Raw genomic sequence first — 21137 nt, 5'->3', positions numbered from 1 at the left:
TATAGTATTTTGCTTAAGACAACGAAATATATCAATAACAATTATTAAAAACGCAGGATGGATATATAAATCCAATTTAAAAAAATACAATTTTTATTTTTATTTGAAACGCAGAAAACGCTGTCAGCCATGATGTGACGTCATTAAATATGTAAACAAAGAAATGTCATCCCTATGTCACGCGTGGACTAACGTAGTATCCATATACATAAAATTTAAAGTCCGTAAAAGTTTGTCAGGACTTTAAATTATCTACTTTTTTTACATTCTCGGATGATACAATAACGATAATTACTATATTTTTCATGTAAACTAGTATAGAAGTCATGTTTATTAAACTTTGGGAGGTTGTGCTGTTGTTTACAAATGCATGACGTCAGAGCACAGATAATCTATCGGCCAAACATGGCCGACAGTGTTTTCACCTGTCTAAGAAAAATATATTTTTAAATTAAAGTAAAACGGTTTTTAGGGCGCAAAAAAATAAAGTGTTAATTTTTTTGATCTAATAGGACGAATATTAACCATTTAAGACCTACTTTAAAAAAGGGTCAACTAGCCTATTACTTATTTTTATTTATGTTCTATCAAATTAGGTTATTCCACGCTATATTAATTTATGTTATATTAATTTCGGATTTTCCATACTGGTATTTTCAAAATATAATATAATTTAAAAAACTCACCTCTAAAAATTGTGCAGTAAAATTAATATTTTCCATAACGAAAAGTGCAGGAAAAACAAATAAAACAAAGAATACATCACCAAATCCAAAAATTATATTTGCAAATGAAAGTTCAAAACAATAATAAAAAGCAGATCTACATTAAAGTGCTTGAATTTATTTAAAAAAATAAGTTGTGTTTTATTTGTAAAATAGGTACTGTTAAATAGAAACTAACATATACTTACCTACTTATATACCTATGAATATCAAATTAGCTAAGTATTTATTTTTAGCTACATACTGGGACCGATACTCTTGTACACAATCTCTAAAGCCGGGATTACACCTACCGAGTAGTGAAGCGAGACAGTAAAATGTCACTCGGCCGAGACAGTGCTGTGGCTGAGAAATTGCGGCGAAATTGCACTCGTTAAAGTGTTTATACCAACCGAGTACTCGGCCGAGGACACTGACTCGCCACTGTACTCGGTAGGTGTAATCTGCCCATAAGCTAAACCAAATCAACAGGTCTAAATCTAGTGCTATCCTTTTCCGCAAGCAACATAATGAAAGGGATAGCTATAGATTTAGACGTGTCATTTTAGTTTAGTTTAGAGATTGTATACAAGATACAACGGAATTAGCCACAATTTATATTTAATATTATTTATTTTACACATAGGTCTTAAAGTAACTAACACTGGCACCGATTCTAAGCACAACCTAATTTTAGAGTATTCGCACCCTCTTCTTACTATTGTAATATGAAAAGGACAGAAGCAGTTTGACAGTTCTAAATTTAATTTTTAGATGGTAAAACCCGTTATTTTAGCACGCACTCGCGAACCTACTGTTTAAATTTGTATTGTGCACTAAAATTTAGAGTCTTTAAATGTGAAAGTCATGTTCCGTTCCTTTTTTAGCATTAGTAAAAAGAACAGGATGCATCTATACTCTAAATTTAGTTTAGAGAGAGACTAGAGAATCGGGGCCAATATCGAACCACCTCTTCTTATATTTAATTTTTGACATTATATATTTGCATAATTTTCATGATACAAAAAAAAAACAATATTTCTTTCATAAAGGTTATAGACTATAGTACGCGACATTTAAGATGGCCATCGGACGAGTCGCAGGGGGCCGCTGGATGGCGGCGGCGCAAGACCGTGGCGTGTGGAAGTCCCTACAAGAGAACTATGTCCAGCAGTGGGCGTCTATCGGTTGATGATGATGATGATGATGAATTTATATTTGACATCTAGGCATTATCCTAATTCTAAAATAATTTCACTTTAACCCCCACAGGGGTGTCGCCCTGTTACCGTCGCTGCACGTTAGCGGGGTAGGCGGGCGGGAGCGGGGGCCGCGGTACCTGCTGTTGCTGCATCGCTTGCTGCTGCAGAGCCGCCGCTTGCTGCGCTGCCGCCGCGGCTGCCATTTGCTGCACCTAATTTAAGAATATACAGTTCGATTTATGGATGGAGTAAAATGTCGTTTGCTGTGTTGACTTCGAGAAACCTGTAAGGCGATTTAGTAAAACCTGCATCAATCATTATTACAATTCTAATTGTTGTGATTGGCTGATTTTTTTTTTATTTTTATTCAGATACAAGTTAGCCCATGACTGCAATCTCACCTGATGGTAAGTGATGATGCAGTCTAAGATGATAGCGGGCTAACTTGGAAGGGGTATGGCAGTTTTTATTAAACCCATACACCTTTGGTTTCTACACGGCATCGTACCGGAACGCTAAATTGCTTGGCGGCACGGCTTTGCCGGTAGGGTGGTAACTAGCCACGGCCGAAGCCTCCCACCAGACCAGACCAGAAATTTGGAAATTATAAAATTCCAAACCCCTGCCAGGAATCGAACCCGGGACCTCCCACTAATAAGACCACAGCGCTCACCACTACGCCAGGGAGGTCGTCGAATTTATGGTATTATTATAGAAAATATATATTATAGAAAATAAAATAAGCATCCGCCTCAGACATGTTGGACAGCCTACCATACCACATAAATATTTCATCAAGATACTAACAGTAAGCGGCGAGCTGAACTCGGCTTTCGGCGCCTGCGGGTGTTGCTGCACGGCTTGCGGCACGCCGCACGGCGTCGGCATCGGCGACGCGGCTTGCTGCAGCGCGGGCTGCGGTGTCTGTGGACATACTATTACATTGGTACTGATTCTGAGCACAGCCTAATTTTAGAGTATTCGCATACTCTTCTTACTAATGTTATATGAAAAGGACAGACGCAGTTTGACAGTTTTAAATTTAATTTTTAGATGGTAAAACCCGTGATTATAGCGCAGTCGTGAGCCTACTGTTTAAATTTGTAGCGTGCACTAAAATTTAGAGTGTTTAAATGTAAAGTTCAGGTTCTGTCCCTTTTTAGCATTGTTAAAAAGAAAAGGATGCATATACTCTAAATTTAATTTAGAGAAAGACAACGGCATCAGTGCCAATAACCACTCGAAAAATAATCCCTTCGTTAAAAATTTTAAAAAAACCGGCCAAGTGCGAGTCAGGCTCGCACACTGAGGGTTCCGTACTACAGTCGTATTTTTTCGACATTTTTCACGATAATTCAAAAACTATTATGCATATAAATAAATAAAAATCTGTTTTAGAATGCACAGGTAAAGCCCTTTCATATGATACCCCACTTGATATAGTTATCTTACTTCAAATATTGAAAATACTAATTATTAGTTCATGACCACAATTTAATTTTTTTTGTGTGATCTAACCCTAAATTCACGGTTTTCAGATTTTTCCCCTAAAGCCAGCTATAAGACCCACCTACCTGCCAAATTTCATGATTCTAGGTCAACGGGAAGTACCCTGTAGATTTCTTGACAGACAGACGGACAGACAGACAGACAACAAAGTGATCCTATAAGGGTTCCATTTTTCCTTTTGAGGTACGGAACCCTAAAAGAGACACTAAGTCTCTTCTTTTCTCGGTTGGAGCGCGCTTGCCTCTAGAAGATGCTTATTCACTCTTGCCTTGAAGGTTATGTGGCAGGAAACACGGACGCCGGAAGGGCATTCCTCACGTTTCGTGCGAGTAGATTGAATGTCAAGTCAAGCAAATAAGGGATAATTTGTCAATGCCGACACCAAGTCTCAACTCTCACCTGCAAGTCAGCGAGGAGGTTCTGCCACTGGCTGATCTTGTCGTAGTGCCGCCTCAGCAGCTCCTCCTTCCGCTGCAGCTCGCACTTGAGCTCGTTGTTGTCTTCCTTCACCAGCAACTCCGGCTTCATTGCCGATAACAGGAACCTAACAAACAATGGGTCAAGAAAAATAATCATCACAGTTGTTGTCATCTATGGACCCTCGCCGACCGGCGGGGTGATTACGTAAAACGTTGCAATAGCGACAGCAACGCGACAGCAGTAGCAATGCGACAGTTCATTTGCTGTCTCTCTTCTTATTTTCTTCTTATTTTGCTTTGTGGCTATTGCTGTCTCTCTCTAGCCGATGTTTTGAGTTGACAGCAATGTTTGCAAGATTTACGCCTGTTGCAAGCCTGTCGCGAGATATGTAATCACCCTGCAAGGATTCTGGCTGAACTGGAGTGTTCCGAACGAGAATTTGCATTTTATAACATCTAACCAGGTATGGAAAAAGCCCAGGAAACGAAAAAAGAAGAGTTATCGATCGAATATCAGTTCGTCTTTTAGGCAAAAAATTAAGGTTTTAACTTTTAGGCAAAAATTAAAGCACATCTAATTTTTTAACGTCTTTATAAATGAATTCTAGCCTCATAAGTTACCACAATGCCACAAAAAATCACATCATTTTATTACTACAGTCCTAGACCCTATGGTACACCCGTGCTTCGTAATAGGCCGGCGATGGGTTGGGCTTGAGATGAGGACGTTCATCGATATAAATGACAAGATATGGTCAAACGAACAAAAATTTTCACGCTTTAGGAACCAAGTAAATCAGCGCCACCTCTTAGATACTAACTAATGAACGACCCGTTTGAAATCCAGACGTCACTGAGGTTGCATTGGTGCTATAGCACCACTGAATCGGTGCCATTTTGTTTGTTCAATAACCCTGTCCATACGAAGTAATATATAAGGCAATTGGACGATTCCATAATTTACTAAGCACTTACCCACAGATATGTCCAGATTTGCAACTAGCGTGGCCCCCTCAGTCCCTCTCGCTCAAGCAGAGGTACCTACTTACTTGTCAAATGTTATTCCGTCTATTTTACGTTCGCTTCGGCTATTGTAGCCTAGTATACTGCAACCCACCATTGCAGAATAACTTCAAAAACAACAAAACAACAAAACGAATCAATTATTTATTTAGGTACAATACTTGAGTCAACATAACCTCACTTCACGTTGTTTTTTTTTTTTTTTTTTTATTCAGATACAAGTTAGCCCTTGACTGCAATCTCACCTGGTGGTAAGTGATGATGCAGTCTTAAGATGATAGCGGGCTAACCTGGAAGGGGTATGGCGGTTTTTTTTTTTTTTTTATGAAACCCATACCCCTTTGGTTTCTACACGGCATCGTACCGGAACGCTAAATCGCTAGGCGGCACGGCTTTGCCGGTAGGGTGGTAACTAGCCACGGCCGAAGCCTCCCACCAGACCAGACCAGAAATTTAGAAATTATAAAATTCCAAACCCCTGCCAGGTATCGAACCCGGGACCTCCCACTATTAAGACCACAGCGCTCACCACTGCGCCAGAGAGGTCGTCAAAACCGTTTTGTTGTTTGCCAAAACCTCACGTACAAATACATTTTGGCAAACAAAAAAAAGTGGCCACGGTGACAAGGACAAAACATAATCATTTTGTCACGTTCTAATAAGAGCTTAAATGCATTTAGCTATCTCGCTCACGATAAGTGTCACAATAGGGCTACTTCTAATAGTCCTTGTTCTGAGCACTTACCTTTTCTGCAAGAAGAACGCCTCCATCTGCCTGGCGAGGTCAATGAACCTCTCCACCTCCACCTTCACCTCCTCCTTCTCCACGCACGGCGACGCCTCTTGCTTTGTCAGCACGTTTAAGCACGCCTGTCCAAATGGTAAATATACACATTTACTTACAGTCATTGTCATCATCATCATCATTTTTTTTTCATTATAGGCGCACGCTTGACCACGATCACACCTGATGGGAAGTGATAATGTGGCCTAAGATGGGACGCGTTTGCCTAGAAGGTGCCTATTCATTCTTGTTTTAAAGATACCCGGATTATAATTGGCAGGAAACACTGATCATCATCATCATCATCATCAAAATCTGCTGGACATAGGTCTCTTGTAGGAACTTCCACACGCCACGGTCTTGCGCCGCCGCCATCCAGCGGCTCCCTGCGACTCGTCTGATGTCGTCCGTCCACCTAGTGGGGGGGGTCTTCCAACGCTGCGTCTTCCGGTGCGAGGTCGCCATTCCAGCACCTTGGGACCCCAATGTCTATCGGTTGTACGAACTATGTGCCCTGCCCATTGCCACTTCAGCTTCGCAACCCGTTGAGCTATGTCATTACTTACCTGCGCGGCAGAAAATAATGTACATCGACCTTTAGAATGAGACTTTGGCTTTGTAGAGCGTTGTCTCTGACACACACTACAGTGCGACAAGGCTATCTTGGCGCGTGGCGAAAATCGGAACTAACATTGCCGTCAAGTGCCCCCTTGTTCTTGTTTGAATATGCTAAGCCTTTGTTCTCCAACAGCGCCCCCCTGTCAATGTCATTGAAGAATAGAATAGAATAGATTTTTATTCAAGTATACTTTTACAAGTGCTTTTGAATCGTCATCTAGTTTAATTTACCACTGGTTCGGAATGCCGTTCCCATCGAGAAGAACCAGCAAGAAGTGCCAAGAGAGCCTTGTCGCACTGTAAGTATGTGACGTTTTGTCGCTCTCAATGACAGAGACAATGCTCTACAAAACCGCCTATCTCTTTCTAAAGGTCGATGTAGATTAAAAGTTTTCTACGAAAAACTATTTTAGTATCACTCAGTGAAGCAGCAATGTAGAGCGAATCAATGTAAAATGAGGTCGGTGGCTATCATTCAGTGTTAGACACTGAGTTAACGAATCACCCCGCTGTTCTCAGTAGTAGACCAGTGAGATGTGTACAGATGATGATGAAAGTCACACGCTATGATCATGTTCTTTCTAGAAAGAAAGAAAGAAGATAGAAAAAGTGTTTATTTGGTGCCACATAAAAAACACTCAAAATAAGATACGTGGTGTGTGGTCTAAGGCTGAGATCTATAGAGCGTTCTTTGACTTTGCTCAGACTTAAGATTAAATAAAAACGAGACAGATTTATGTGAGAGATATAGCTCTGTCTCGTTTTAACTCTGTCTTAAGTCTAAGTAAAGTCAGAGTGGGCTCTATAGATCTCACCCTTAGACCCGCATATTGCTATTGCGCTGGAACCATGTCTCATTAACACCAAAATGACGTCCGCCAAAATAAAAATATACTTATTTTTATTTTTTTTTATTTTTGTTTATTTGAAAGTAATCAACAGCGTAAATACATAATTATTATTTAAATTTAAATCTAGGTATAACAGAAGGCCAAAAGAGATTACTTAAAATTATAATTAAACTATTTTAACAGAATAGAGTTAGAATAAATGTAGGTATATACAATAATAAAATAAAATTACAACAGTGTGTGTATGATATATACCATATATATACCATCAGCTCGAAACTTCAGTCTAGTGCTGATGTCACTAAAATGGCGGCCACGCACATTAGCAATTTGCGGGACTTATACCAAAATAGACTACACTCAGCATTTGCTGCGCCTGTGGTGGGAATACAGGCACCGCGCTGGTCTTTCACCAAGTTACAGCCACAGTAGCCAATCTCACCATAGATAAGACAACTTTGTATGTGCACTCTATTCCCTCACTCACATTGTTCAAAAGGACGGCAAACCTCAATAGCTCAACCGGTAAAGGAGTGGACTGAAAACCGAAAGGTCGACGGTTCAAACCCCGCCCGTTGCACTATTGTCGTACCTACTCCTAGCACAAGCCTGACGCTTAGTTGGAGAGGAAAAGGGAATATTAGTCATTTAACATGGCTAATATTCTTATTAAAAAAAAAAGAAAAAAACGTAATCTGCCACCAACTTCGGACTGCTAAAGTTTGTCTAGTTTTTAACTAAGTTTTCATGCTCAGCTTACTGAAGCGGTCATAACTTCGTAAGGCTCGGTTTAGACTCTCCGGTTTTTTACATAGACTATAATTTACCGTTAAGCCGACTACACACGTTCCTGATTTATAAACCACGCCCACTCCGGTTCGACTTGCTATTTTGAACCAATGAATGACGCCAATGGTTCGGTCTAGTCTCCAATTAGTGTCAATCTCAATCCCTACTACTAACAAAATGTCGACTACACACATTCCGGTTTTATTAATCGCGCCCATTCCGGACTCAGGTGTTTGTAGCAACCACAGAAATGCATTCGTTTAGTTAATCTACAATTAAGTACTATTTTCTACATAGAAAACTAACTACCTACTGTTTTCTATAATGCATAGAAAACTACCTACTGTTTTCTACAATACATAGAAAACAGTACCGACAGTACCGTAGATTACTGACACACAACACCTAAAACGTGGGATCTAGAAACTTGAAACTTTGCATATATGTTCTCTTTATAATATAGACCAGCACTTAGAAAGGATTTTGAAAAATTGCAACGGGCTCCTAGAAAACCTAAATACGTAGTCTCGGGAGTCAGCTTGTTATTAGCAAGGCAATAGATATTGAATCATATTATATTATCATAGTTAATTTGTAACAGTAAATAATTGTTTTCAAACAAATAAATCCGTAGTAATAAATGAAAGGCACACATAATTTTAAATATTGTTTATTTAATTTACAAACAAACATACTTAAATATTTTAAAGCTAGTTTAAACAGCGATCAATTCGCGTCTAACAATGATAGCTATTATAGGATGACTTAAATAATTAAACCACTAATGTAAAGGTTCTAATTTGTTATTAATATTTATAAATTACACTAATTTAGTCACTGGTGTCACAAAAAGTGCATCAAAATCGACATGACCCGTACAACCACCTTACTATAACGATCATACACTATTTCTATAATTATGGACATAAAAGCTCTTATGCTGGCCATACACATTACGGCCAAACGCAACGATTTCTTTAACTGATTTTAATAATTATTTATTGGCTCAAGTATCTTTATGATTTTTGTAAAAATTACTAGCGACATCTATCGGTAAGTTATGACATAAGTAATCTCGATTTATTAAACTTCACACAAAACCTCACTTTTAATTTAAACTCTATTTTCAACATTAATGAGGTCTATCTTAATTTGTAATCTATATTTTAATCCTTATTAGATAATCTAATTTCTCTATCTTACGTTATTGTATACTAATGGCAAGTAAATTACGTTTTTAGCTGAAAATCAAAATCATACCTTTAAGTAGGTACTAGGTAGGCACCATTCTTCATGACAACGAAGACCTACATTTTCTCTAACATAAAGCCCTGAATTCGAAATTTGAATTCCTACCTTCGATAAGATTGTTTCTTTTAACCCAATAAGGCAAATCCGTACCATACCTAAAACAAAGTATGTATATTTAGATAAAGGGTTTTGGTACGATTCTTACTTATTTTGAGTTTCGTAGGTCTATTGCTCTATATATTCTAACTATTGACATACCTTCACTTAAGTGCATCTCATCGGAGACAAAACAAATCAATTCTAGACACATTCACTGGTAGTAAAATAACTAAATACCGATTATCTACCGTGATCGGACCGGCGCGTGTGAAACGAGCTTATATAAAACTAGATGATGCCCGCGAATTCGTCCGCGTGAATTTAGGTTTTCAAAAATCCCGTGGGAACTCTTTGATTTTCCGGGATAAAAAGTAGCCTATGCCCTTCCCTGGGATACAACCTATCTCTGTACCCATCAAAATCGGATGGGCCGTGAAAAGCTAGCAGACAGACAGACAGACACACTTTCGCATTTATAATGCAATATAGTATGGATTCGAAAAGCGAATATTAGTGTGCATCAGGATGGCGGGTGTATGTGTTCAAATGGACATGTTTAGTGCATGAGAACAATGTACCGAATTAACGTAAAATTTAAAACAATATATTATTTATTTTAATAACTACCTTGGTAATTGCTAATAAATTCAGACAGGCGCTTGAATATAATTTTTTTAATTTTTTAAATACGTACATAATACATTCCTCGTTCATTGCTACGATAGTCATTCACACTCATAGTTAGTCATATGTTCAGACCTGTTCAGACAGAATACACCCGCCATTCTGATATCAGGCCCACAGATTATTATTACGATCAAAATATACAAAAAAAACAAAGAAGGGTTAAAACAATAAATCTGCCTCTATATTTTATTGCTTACTCGAATACTAAAATTAACTTACAAATTATTTTGGTATGATCCGTAATTCGATTAAATAAATTAATATTGGCCTAAAAATAAATGAATCAAAACTACTATTATACAGGGTGTAACCAGAACGCTAGCAAAAACTTAGCGTTATTGTTATACTACCAAATAGTTTCCCGCTGAAATGCGTAAGAGGCATACCTACTATACGCAGCCCATACGATCTTGTTACTGCGAACTGACAATGAGATCATGATACGAAAACCTAACTCCAAAAAGTCTAAAGCGCGGGACTCTACGAAGGTTTCTGCGATTTGTTCATCTTGGAAAAACGAACTATAATAGCCAACTTTTCCGGAACTGACTAACAAATCGCAAAATATTTTTCGGAATATCGAGTATTTCTGGCGATTTAGATGCACTATTTGGTTTTTTACTTCGGTAATCTGTAGGGATTACTCGGTAAAAACGTCCTATGCGCCGTACGTCGCCGTCGCTTACGACTTTTTGTGTCTTTTACGTGAGCTACAGAAGAAAAGTGTCGGCTTGAGCGATTTGCATCGCTTGCAGCATCGCTAAAGCCGTGGCCCTAGGGTATCGGCTCATATTGACAGCGCAAGTCACACCGATGTAGTTCATGTTGAACAATCTAATATGTACCTTATGGTGTACGGAATAAGAAGCTAAATTGAGATTTTCACGAGAGGTTATGGTGGAAATGATCGTATCCAAGTCAAAGCTTTGCTGGAATATGCATATTATTGTTTCACAAGATAAAGTTCATATTAGATTGCGTAATTCAACAGAAAAATTTAGCACTAATAAAAAGATCAGGCGAAATACAGCATTTTTTGTTGAATATGTTAATTGAAACTCTCATCTCAATACTAAGCGCATAATATAGTAATTAATCTATCCTTAGCTGCAAATAAAGCAAAACGCAGCGTTTATAAGTAATATTTTTACTGGTTTTATCTTTAAAAGGAATCATACTGTTCAATACCTAGTTAAAAACTGAAGTGCGAAATAGATCAAATTGTGATGCCTTTTTGATTAGGTATAAAAGCAACACTACACGTTCCGGTTATAACCGGTACGGCAGCATGTAAGGGCGAGCTAACATAACTAGAACCATGGTTAAAAAAAGAAAAAAAATCACTAAAATATTATAGCGTTTTGTCTTTCTTTATTATAAGAGGTGTTTCTAGAAATATCTACCTATTAAGTATTTTACAAAAATACAAACAAAATTAAAATAATTACACACTAAAATTCTTATAAATAAAAATAAATCAGTCAAAATAAACCTATGCAAAGGTGAAAAATAAAGTATGGCTTTGATTTTCAAAAAAAAATACATAAATAGATTTTAAGATTAATCTTAATCTAAAATAAGTCATTAAAAATAATGTGATGGAAAAAAACTTTTTAATTTAATAATTGTTGATTCACATTATTCCAATCCAGAGGAAAGAATACCGGACTGGAATTCTGGACTGGATCCAGCGACTTGAATAATGTAAACTGACCGTCAAGATTGGGGATGCCCCAAAATTCAAACAGTTCAAAAATTTCAATTAATTTATTTGTCAACTGTACATTAATAATATAAACTCCAAATACTCTACCAACACACACAAACGAATTACGGATCATACCTTAAATACGTAATTATTTTATTTAATTAATTTAATCGCAGAACTGATTTTTCAATCACAAAATAAAAAGATATTTATTTTATTATTATCAACCCTTCCCACAGGTGCATTTTACTGATGAAGAAAATGTATTGAGATTTAAATACAAAAATACCATTTAAATTTTCCATTTTTCCAGTGCATTTTCCGAAAAAATTCTTTATGGCAAACTTTGTCCTGACAAACAAAAAACATCATCCAAATCTGTCAAGTCGTTCTCAAGTGATCATCTATCATACAGTTGATTTTTATTTAGGTATATTGCATACATTTTGAGTACACACTTGCCATATTTGCTCTATGTGTCAACTGTCAAGACAAAAGTACGATCTTATGAGCACACAGAACAAATATGCATTACATAGATTTGGTGATTTAAAAATCAGCTCTAAATAAAGTCAGTATTGGAAAAGTCATTTACACAACATTATCATGACTAAAGTGCAAAATAATACTACTTATTATGACAAGTACTCTATTTCTGGTAACCGTACCACGGTGATTGGTACGGGCTTCTGAAGTACTGATTTGAGTTCATTTGTCCGTACATCGGCATGTTATGTAGAACTTGTTGGCTCTGGTAGAAATCTGGACGCCATGGCATCCGCTCGGAATAGTTCATGTTAAGATTGATATTCTCGTGAAGTCTTTCCAGATTTTGTGGTTGATTCTGAGGTGTATACGTTCTATAATCTATTGGCGTTTCTACGAATATACTGTCGTTATATTGCCCGATCGGTGAAGGTACTTCGTTGAAATTTTGCATTGAAATTTTTGATTGCTGTTGGGGTTGATGATTTTTGGCTGCGGCTGCTTTCTTGGGTGCTTTTCGGGGTGGTTTTGGCTCTCTGGGTGCAGTTATATCTTTGACTTGGGTTGCACTAGTCATGAATTTGTGGAATTCACCTTGGAAAGCGTTGGGGTTTTTGTCGATCGGTTGTACGATAGCAGGTACTCTTACATTGGTGGTGAGGAAACCGGAATATACTTGAGGTGGGCTTGGGGTGTGTTGAGGTGACTTCTGAATTTTGACTTCTTCAGGTGAGTTAGAAGTTACCGTAGAAGGCTTATGTTCATCCGGAGTTCCATATAATTTAGTCTGACTTCCCATGACCGGTTGTAACGGTGAGTTGTATGCAAAGGCAGGGTTGAACTTGGGTGGTCGAGGTTTGCGAGGTTTCTTCACTTTTACTTCGCCCTCCACTTTCTCTTTCTTGACAGCCGGTTGCCGTTTGACAGGTTCCTTCTTCACTCTTTCTTTCTTCTCTGTGTCCGATTTTTCTTTAGGCTTACGTTTTTGTTTTGGCTTCGGTTCCTTTTTGACTTCTTGTGGTGTATTTATAGTGTCCCCTGTAGTATTGTCTGTGGTCGTACTAGTGTTGTTTATGTGTGATTGTGTAGAGTCATTGAGAGGGTCTTCCCCAGGCATGGGTATTTGGTCGACGGACACAGTTTCCTCAGTATGCGGTGGGGACTCCCACGTCGATACAACATCAGCCATGTCTTCCAACTGTTCACTGGATAATTTCTTTGTTTGCATTTTTCTCCGTATCTTTCTCGTCTGCGGCACAGCTTCTCCGGATTCTGCTAATTCTACTTTAATACTTTTTTCTTTCGGCTCCTTTTTGATGCTTTCTTTACGTTTCTTCTTTGACTTTGTCTTTTTACTCGGGGCAACATAATCAGAGTCTCTGTCGGAGTCGATGTAACCGATATCAGGTAGAGTTGCCTCCGAAGGGTCCATCTCGTCTCCTTTCAGCCAAATATCTTCGAGAGCGGCTAACTGAGTGTCATCAGGATCTAGTGGCATCATGGGGCGTTTCATCGAGGTCATCATGTCCAAATCGCCTTCAGCCATAGTCATTTCATCATCGTCCATGACGTCATGGCCGAGAATTGACACAGCAATAGCACCTTCCGATATGCTCTTGCTAGCCATCGCTCTCTTCAAATGTAAAGGATGTCTCTTTTTCTTCCTCAACCCTTCTTCTTCCGCTTCTATGAAGGATTCAGGAAGCTCGGTATTATTCTTATTGCACAGTATGTCTTGGCCGGATGGATGTGGGGCTGGTACCATTTTTTCAGGTTGTTCAGGGTGGCAACCTATATCTTGACCTTTAAGCCACAGTTCGTAGCGATCAGGCTGGAATCTTTTCACAAATGTGTCCATAGATATCTTCACCATGTCATTACTGCAGGTACACTGGTTGGCTCGTTTGCCGTACTCCACCCATCTCGGCGCAGCGAAGTTTGTGGACTCAGCGCAGTTAAACCCATGATTGAAACCAGCATGATAACCGAATGGGAAAGTTATCATGATCTCGCCGGATTCCTGTGTTATCTTACTAACCGGTACAGAATATTGTTTTAAAATCTGAGGAGATATCAGAGTCATTTTGTGGCGCAGAAATGCTTGGCAAGTTTTAGCCGATGTTGGGAAGAAGCCAGCTGCGATTCTCTCAAACCTCTTTCCGTGTTCAGGTGGGATTGCATACCAGGTTTTCGGCTCTCCAAAATGAAGATAGTTTATAGAATAAAGATCCATGTCTTCAGTGTGCCAAGCGAAGGTAGTCTTCCACATACCGAAGTAGAGGTAAGCTGTGTTCACACCGTCGATCTCGATGCCGTAGTCCGAGTTGACGAAGTCGAGGATTGTGCCGAGGTGATTGATGTTCCACTCTTTGACGTCGGGGTCTGTGATGCTGCCGTTTACATCGGCACCGTATATCGGGGCCACGTACGTGACGTTCTTCCAATACTTCCTCTCGAGGTCCTCGAAGTTGGTGTGTCGAGGCGTACAATACTTAGCAGAGTTAGCCATCACTGCGAACTGTTTCACATTCATAGATTTCTTCTGTATGTTGATCTGTTGAAACAAACCCTGCTTCCCGGTCACCACTTGGCATATCGGCGACGGTATCGTGATGTTGAGCTGATCCAAGTCGTAGCCGTTCTTCCGTGGAACCCACTCAGGCGGAGGGATCACCTTGGCGAGACCTGCCTTATGGGCACCCTTAGACTCCATGTATTGTATGTACTTGTTGAAGTCTTTGAACTCGTCCCACGTAGGGCGGAACGTTTGTATAGCGTTACCACTCCCGGAATGCCCAACTTCGTCCCCGGCCGACGACATTGTCGATATATTTTACGATCACACAAGTCCGAATCAACAAGGTTTCGTCACCGATACACAAGTTTCACAAGAAAGTCCACACCACCATATTTAAAGAAATGTCACTCTTTCTATTTATTTATTTTATTATACTGGATCAGATGCGCGTTTTAATTAGTTATTATTCACCACGATGAACTATTCGTAACGAGAAAACATTATCAGTAAAATGGCCGACAGGAATGAGATGCGCTTGCAACAAAATCCAAAATCTGGCGATCGAACTCGAAGACGCATAAATGAAATCGGGTCACGTACTCAATTCGTTCTTGGGATTTTCGGTACCCACGGCAAGATTTAGCTTATGCAGCTTCTACTACTACGGCAACACCGGCCACGATATGTTTAGATCTGTCATGTTGGTATCATTCCCTAATTTTGACAGATACACAAACATAAATTCACAGAAGAGGTTATGAATTAATAGGAATATTTTGGTTTTAAGAAATGAAAACTGCTGAAGATTGTAATTTTACTTACCTGAAAAGATTCCTCGAACTCTTCGACCAAATTACCACTGCCATTAGATGGAGTCGCCATCTTGAATGCTTAATTTTATCGATTTTTGTTGTCGTTTCGTTTAGCCCTTTACATTTGACACTTCCGAAATGTTTACGATTTACGCACACATACACACACTAACAAAGCTTACGACCGTTTACGACACACCTACGGATAATCGATACATTTTCAGGGCTGCCAAGCAAATTTTTGCAAAAAAAGAACATTAAAGAAATAAACATCACTGTAAAATACATGTAACGCTGTAATAAATCTAAAAGTTAGTGCAATTTGACATCAGAATTTTACGAAGGAAAATATTTCTTTGATACATTTAAATGAGCTAAGCTTTAACAATAAATAATAAAAGTTATTTAGAATAGCAAAAAATTAAACACAAACAAACTACCAACCTAATTAGTTATGTAATTAACTAAAAAATATCCTATTTTTATGTAATTTATACTAACTAAAAATTTTGAGCATGAACAGGTAGGTACTTTTAATTATTGTATAAAAACTCCTCTTTAAAAATGACTAAATTACTCATTGAAATAATTGTAATAACATTTTTTATTTCAAAACGCCCATTTTTAAGTGATGACAGATTTGAAACCAAATAACTAGTAAATACAACTTGTTGACCGGCCGTCCGTCTTTGCTTGGAGGGATATTTCGAGAAATCAATGCTATTGCCTACATGCAAAATCTCAATATTCTAGACTGATTGTCAATCAGTCAGGCAGTCAGTCAGTTTATCCTTTTATTTATGTAAATATAGCACATCAGCCGCTAGATGCGAGCTAGAAACTTCCAATCATTTACAACCCTGACAAGCTCGATACGTCAGTCAGTGACTGAACGACAAAGTTGACTCACTCGCTGACTGTTTACATCACGTGATGAAAATACTGCAAACTGTCAAAGAAGCATGCTTGATATGTTTGTTTACAAGTTTATCACGAAAAGACTGAGCATATTTTGATAAAAAATTTGACATTTCGTGAATCAGCAGTAGCACAGTGGCACTAGATATGGTGTGCGATGTATTTAATGTTGGCGTGTGTTGGATATGTGTGTGTTTGTGCGTGTGCCACATGCGTTGAATACAGAAAGCATTGGCTGGGCTGATTTTGATAATATTCATTACTAGTTTTAAACTAGTAGGTACACAAAGAATTTAAAAATCAAATTCATTCATTAATAAAAGGTCATTGATGAATGACCTTGAAAGTATCATCATCATCATCACCAACCGATAGACTTCCACTGCTGCACATGGGTTTATTGTAGGGATTTCCACACGCCACGGTCTTGCGCCGCCTGAATCCAGCGGCTCCCTGCGACTCGTCCGATTTCGTCCGTCCACCTAGTGGGGGTCTTCCAACACTGCGTCTTCCGGTCTTGAAAGTATTACAGATAATGGGAATCCATTTGGATCTAAGAATAATAATATCATACCAACTCTTCATTTATTTGGACTAGAGTTTTGACACGTGCTTACTCAACTTGGCTCAATGACGTAACTGCGTAACTGTCAATACCAGCTGATTGTGGGTGAATGAAAAGGGAATGAGTTGAAGGTCGTTGAAACCTATACTATACCTACTGAAACACTGATTTTCGAAAGTGTAATAAGTATATAATACAAAATATTCATATATTTTCATTTCATTAAATAGGTTATTACCAGCGTAGAACCTTCAAAACTTTTTATAAATCCCGAAAACTAACAAATTACCCTAAAGCCCTATTTTTAAAAATTGTTTATCAAAAAACGTTCTACCAACATAATAACTTTACAAAACAAAGCTATTGCTGTATGATTAGATAACCATAAATACAAGTGAATAGGTAGTGATACTTTAATTTTTTTTTGTTTTAATATAGTTTTAGGCAAATAATGCAAATAAAATAAATGTTAATTATTTTAAACAACTCGTACATAACTAATTTTGATTTCCTTTCATTAAGCTATAAAATTTTTGAACGGTATAATCTGTGCGAGTTTTTTAGTGAGTGTTGCCTGACTACAGGCTCTTGCGCATTTAAAGGTAAATAGGAAATAGGTAGAAAGGTTTTTACTAACAACTAGATAATACCCGCAACTTCGTCGGCCTCGATTTAGGTTTTTGAAAAATCCCGTGGGAACTCTTTGATTTTCATATGTAGCATATGTCCTTCCCCGAGATGTAAGCTAACTCTGTAGCAAATTTTATTAATCGGTTAAACTGAACGGCAGTGAAAAGCTAGCAGACAGACAGACAGACACACTTTCGCATTAATAATATTAAGCATGGAGTATGGATTAATCACTTGGACATATGACGTATGTGTAGTTATAAATTCTAAACTAATGTTCTCAAAAAGCATGTGAAGTCTGCCGATTCGCATTGGGGGAGAGTGGCCAAACCCTTTTCATACTCAGAGGAAACCCTTGCTCTGCAGTGAGCCAAAGATGGGTTGATCATGATAATGATGATGATGAACAAAAGTCCGTTTTTCTTTAATTTTGCATAAAAGATTAACAAATCGCAGAAATCGTTTAGATTTTTTACTCATGTCTCGTTCTCATTTCATTTCAACCCTTAAATCTACGCGGTTGAAGTTGCGTGCATTTATAGTATTTAGCTAAACAAAAGAATTCAAAGGGAATTTTCCTAATTATTTCTAGCAACTCCATATTTTTGTAAAATGTCAAAATTGACAAATTAGTCAAAATGGCGGTAGCGGCATAACCTCGCCAAATTGTTTTTACGCATTTTCTTATATTTCATTTGCAGAAAATAATAAAAAGGACATAGTGTAGTGATTGTGAACTATCAATAATCCACCAGCATGGCGGATGCAGCTGCCAGACAGCTGCAATACGAGTACAAAGCTGTAAGTTTATGTTTTCTAACTTTTATTGTTTGTTGTGCAATATTACCTTAATTATCCATACCAATATTATAAATGCGAAAGCGTGTCTGTCTGTCTGCTAGCCTTTCACGGCCCATCTGTTCAACCGATTTTGACGAAATTTGGCAAGAGATAACTTGCATCCCGAGGAAGGACATGGGCAACTTTTTATCCCAGAAAATTCTTTGATTGAAGAATCTAGACTGAAGATTGAAATTTTAAATTAGTGCTTTTACTTAACATGTGAATAAGATACAACTGAGGCCGGTTATAGTTTAAAAACTAGCTTGTTCTCGCGACTTCGTCCGTGTGAGCCACACAAATTTCAAACATGTTTCAAATGAATTTTCAAAAATTCTTTCTTAGCGGATGCCTACATCATAATAGCTATCTGCATGCCAAATTTAAGCCTGTTTCATCTAGTAGTTTGAGCTGTGCTTTAATAGATCAGTCAGTCAGTCAGTTAGCTTTTCCTTTTATATATTTAGATTAAGTAAAACTGAACAGTCACCAACATTATCACATTGTCCACAGAACTCGAACTTAGTACTCCAAGCAGATGTAAGGCTCATAGAGCGACGTGGGAGAGATGAGGCGACAGGAGAGGTGCTATCTCTCTCTGGCAAGCTCACTGGCACACGCATGGGGGACCGTGCGCAGCGGACCAAGCCTGACAAAGCTGAGGAGAGGAAGGCCAAGTAAGTGTAGTCTTTGTCCCCATTTTCTATTCATTCTATGTAGCTCCAAAGTAATAGAGCCTCAATAGTTCAACGGGTAAAGGGGTGGACTGAAAACCGAAAGGTTGACGGTGCAAACCCCGCCCATTGCACTATTGTCGTACTGTACTCCTAGCACAAGCTTTACACTCAGTTGGAGAGGAAGAGGGAATATTAGTCATTTAACATGGCTAATATTCTTATTAAAAATAAAAAAAATATAATAATGATAGAGTATAGTCCATATCTACCCACTTGTATTATTTTTTACTAGATGATGCCCGCAACTTGGTACGCGTGGATTTAAGTTTTTGAAATTCCCGTGGGAACTCTTTGATTTTCTGGCATAAAAAGTAGCCTATGTCACTCTCCAGGTCTTTATCTATACCCATGCAAAAAATCACGTCGATCCGTTGATTAATTGCGAATTTGCGACCGACGTGGTTGAAGGACCAACCAATAAACCAACAAACAAATATATTTAATTTATTTATTTGATTAATTTAATTTATTATATTTATAATGTGGGTAGTGAGGTAGTGATTAGGGTTATATTTTTTAGGAATATGAATCTTAAATTGTTAAGAAATAATAAAGAGCATTTTCTTTATTTCTAGACGCCAGAAACGCGACGAAGCATCCTACGAACTGTCAAAGTCCAAATCCCGAGTGGCGTGGGCTGACGACACCCCCGCGGGCGTGCTGTACCGACCGAGGGCGCAACACACGAGACATGCCTATGAGCTGCTGCTAGCGTTCATGCAGAGCGCTCTCGGAGACCAGCCCCGAGATATACTGTGCGGCGCATGCGATGAGGTATTTAAAAACAAACTATAGTCGACGCATTTTAAACTGAGTCGTCAAGTTATCTGTCTGTTTCGCTCGCACTTACAGGTCTTAGGTAAGTGCGAGCGAAACAGACAGATAACTCGACGACTCCGATTAAAGCGCGTCAACTATAATATTACCCTTCTGCTACAACTAAGCGTTAAGCTGCTAGGAGTAGGTACGACAATAATGGTGGAGTTTGAACCGCTAACCCGGTGCGAAATCACATTGATATGATGATAAATTTAACATATCAAATGATTTTGTTGTTCCCATCGAATACCTACGAAGTGTTAATAAATAAGTTAAATAATTTTGTTATTTTTGTTGATGCTTTGATTTGATACATAAATAATACAACAGGCGAAATTTTTATTTTTGTTTATTAACGATACCTACTGTTCGATTAACGAGAGTGCGTGTTCATAGACTTTTTGCTAGTTTATTTTTTCGGGTAATTTGATGGTGTAGTTTATTTTACTCACTTCGTTGTCTGTCCGTCCGTCTGTCTGTCTGTGCGTCCGTCCGTCCGTCTGTCTGTGCGTCCGTCCGTCCGTCTGACTGTGCGTCCGTCCGTCCGTCCGTCTATCTGTGCGTCCGTCCGTCCGTCTGTGCGTCCGTCTGTCTGTCTGGCTGTCTATCTATCTGTCTGTCTGTCAAGAAACCTACAGGGTATGTATGTATGTATGTATATACTTTATTGCACCACAGAAACACAAATGACAGGTTACAAAAAGAAATCTTAATAAGTAGGTACAAAAAGGCGGTCTTATCGCTAAATAGCGATCTCTTCCAGACAACCTTAACGCTAGGGAAAAAACGAACACATGGGCAATGGGAGGGTACTACCCGTGGACCTAGAATCATGAATTTAGCAGGTAGGTAGGTACCTAGGTGTTGTAGCACACGTAAGGGGGAAAATTCGAAAACCGTAATTTCTGGTCACGTCATCATCATCAACCGATAGACGTCCACTGCTGGACATAAGTCTCTTGGAGTGACTTCCACTCCACACGCCACGGTCTTGCGGCGCTGAATCCAGCGGCTCCCTGCGACTCCTCTGGTTACATCACCAAAAATAAATTTAATGTGTTCATGAAAGTAGTGTTTTCAATTTTCAAAGTAAGATGAAATCAAGTGGGGTATCGTGTTGTTTTTTTTTTTTTAGTCAGTGTTATATTTTTAACGTGTTTATTTATCA

General features: G+C 38.5%; 3 protein-coding genes across 3 annotated transcripts in view; 2 read left to right on the top strand and 1 right to left on the bottom strand.

Annotated features, from left to right (window-relative positions):
• Blos3 (Biogenesis of lysosome-related organelles complex 1, subunit 3) overlaps positions 1 to 7790 on the top strand; it is a 114019-nt gene extending 106229 nt beyond the window's left edge. Inside the window, exon 6 of the mRNA XM_034982426.2 lies at positions 7677 to 7790. The gene's annotated coding sequence lies outside the window, so the exon portion shown is untranslated. The remainder of the gene's footprint in view (positions 1 to 7676) is intronic.
• LOC117994268 (uncharacterized) lies at positions 759 to 15286 on the bottom strand. The gene is made up of 6 exons (XM_069507811.1): positions 12308 to 15286; positions 8421 to 8425; positions 5603 to 5727; positions 3815 to 3959; positions 2714 to 2830; positions 759 to 2118 (listed from the first exon to the last, which is right to left on the bottom strand). The coding sequence occupies exons 1-6, from the start codon at positions 14949 to 14951 to the stop codon at positions 1990 to 1992; spliced, it is 3165 nt and encodes a 1054-aa protein (XP_069363912.1). The 5' UTR covers positions 14952 to 15286; the 3' UTR covers positions 759 to 1989.
• Positions 15287 to 18201: 2915 nt separating this feature from the next.
• Brr2 (U5 small nuclear ribonucleoprotein l(3)72Ab) overlaps positions 18202 to 21137 on the top strand; it is a 56792-nt gene continuing 53856 nt past the window's right edge. Inside the window, exons 1-3 of the mRNA XM_034982405.2 lie at positions 18202 to 18374; positions 18927 to 19090; positions 19726 to 19924. Of these exons, the coding sequence (XP_034838296.1) occupies positions 18330 to 18374; positions 18927 to 19090; positions 19726 to 19924 (408 nt within the window). The 5' untranslated portion in view covers positions 18202 to 18329. The remainder of the gene's footprint in view (positions 18375 to 18926; positions 19091 to 19725; positions 19925 to 21137) is intronic.

The sequence above is a fragment of the Maniola hyperantus genome, chromosome 26, assembly GCF_902806685.2.
Source record: "Maniola hyperantus chromosome 26, iAphHyp1.2, whole genome shotgun sequence".
NCBI classification, from domain to species: domain Eukaryota; kingdom Metazoa; phylum Arthropoda; class Insecta; order Lepidoptera; family Nymphalidae; genus Maniola; species Maniola hyperantus.
This window is presented reverse-complemented; position numbering and strand designations above follow the sequence as displayed.

Bases quoted from the DNA above. Each gene is read 5' to 3' on its own strand.
- LOC117994268 (XM_069507811.1), bottom strand. From the start codon at position 14,951: ATGTCGTCGGCCGGGGACGAAGTTGGGCATTCCGGGAGTGGTAACGCT. The intron at 2,831-3,814 runs GTGAGAGTTGAG...GTATGTCCACAG, and splicing joins ACCTCCTCGCTGACTTGCAG to ACACCGCAGCCCGCGCTGCA. The intron at 2,119-2,713 runs GTTAGTATCTTG...TTCTTAAATTAG, and splicing joins AGTTCAGCTCGCCGCTTACT to GTGCAGCAAATGGCAGCCGC.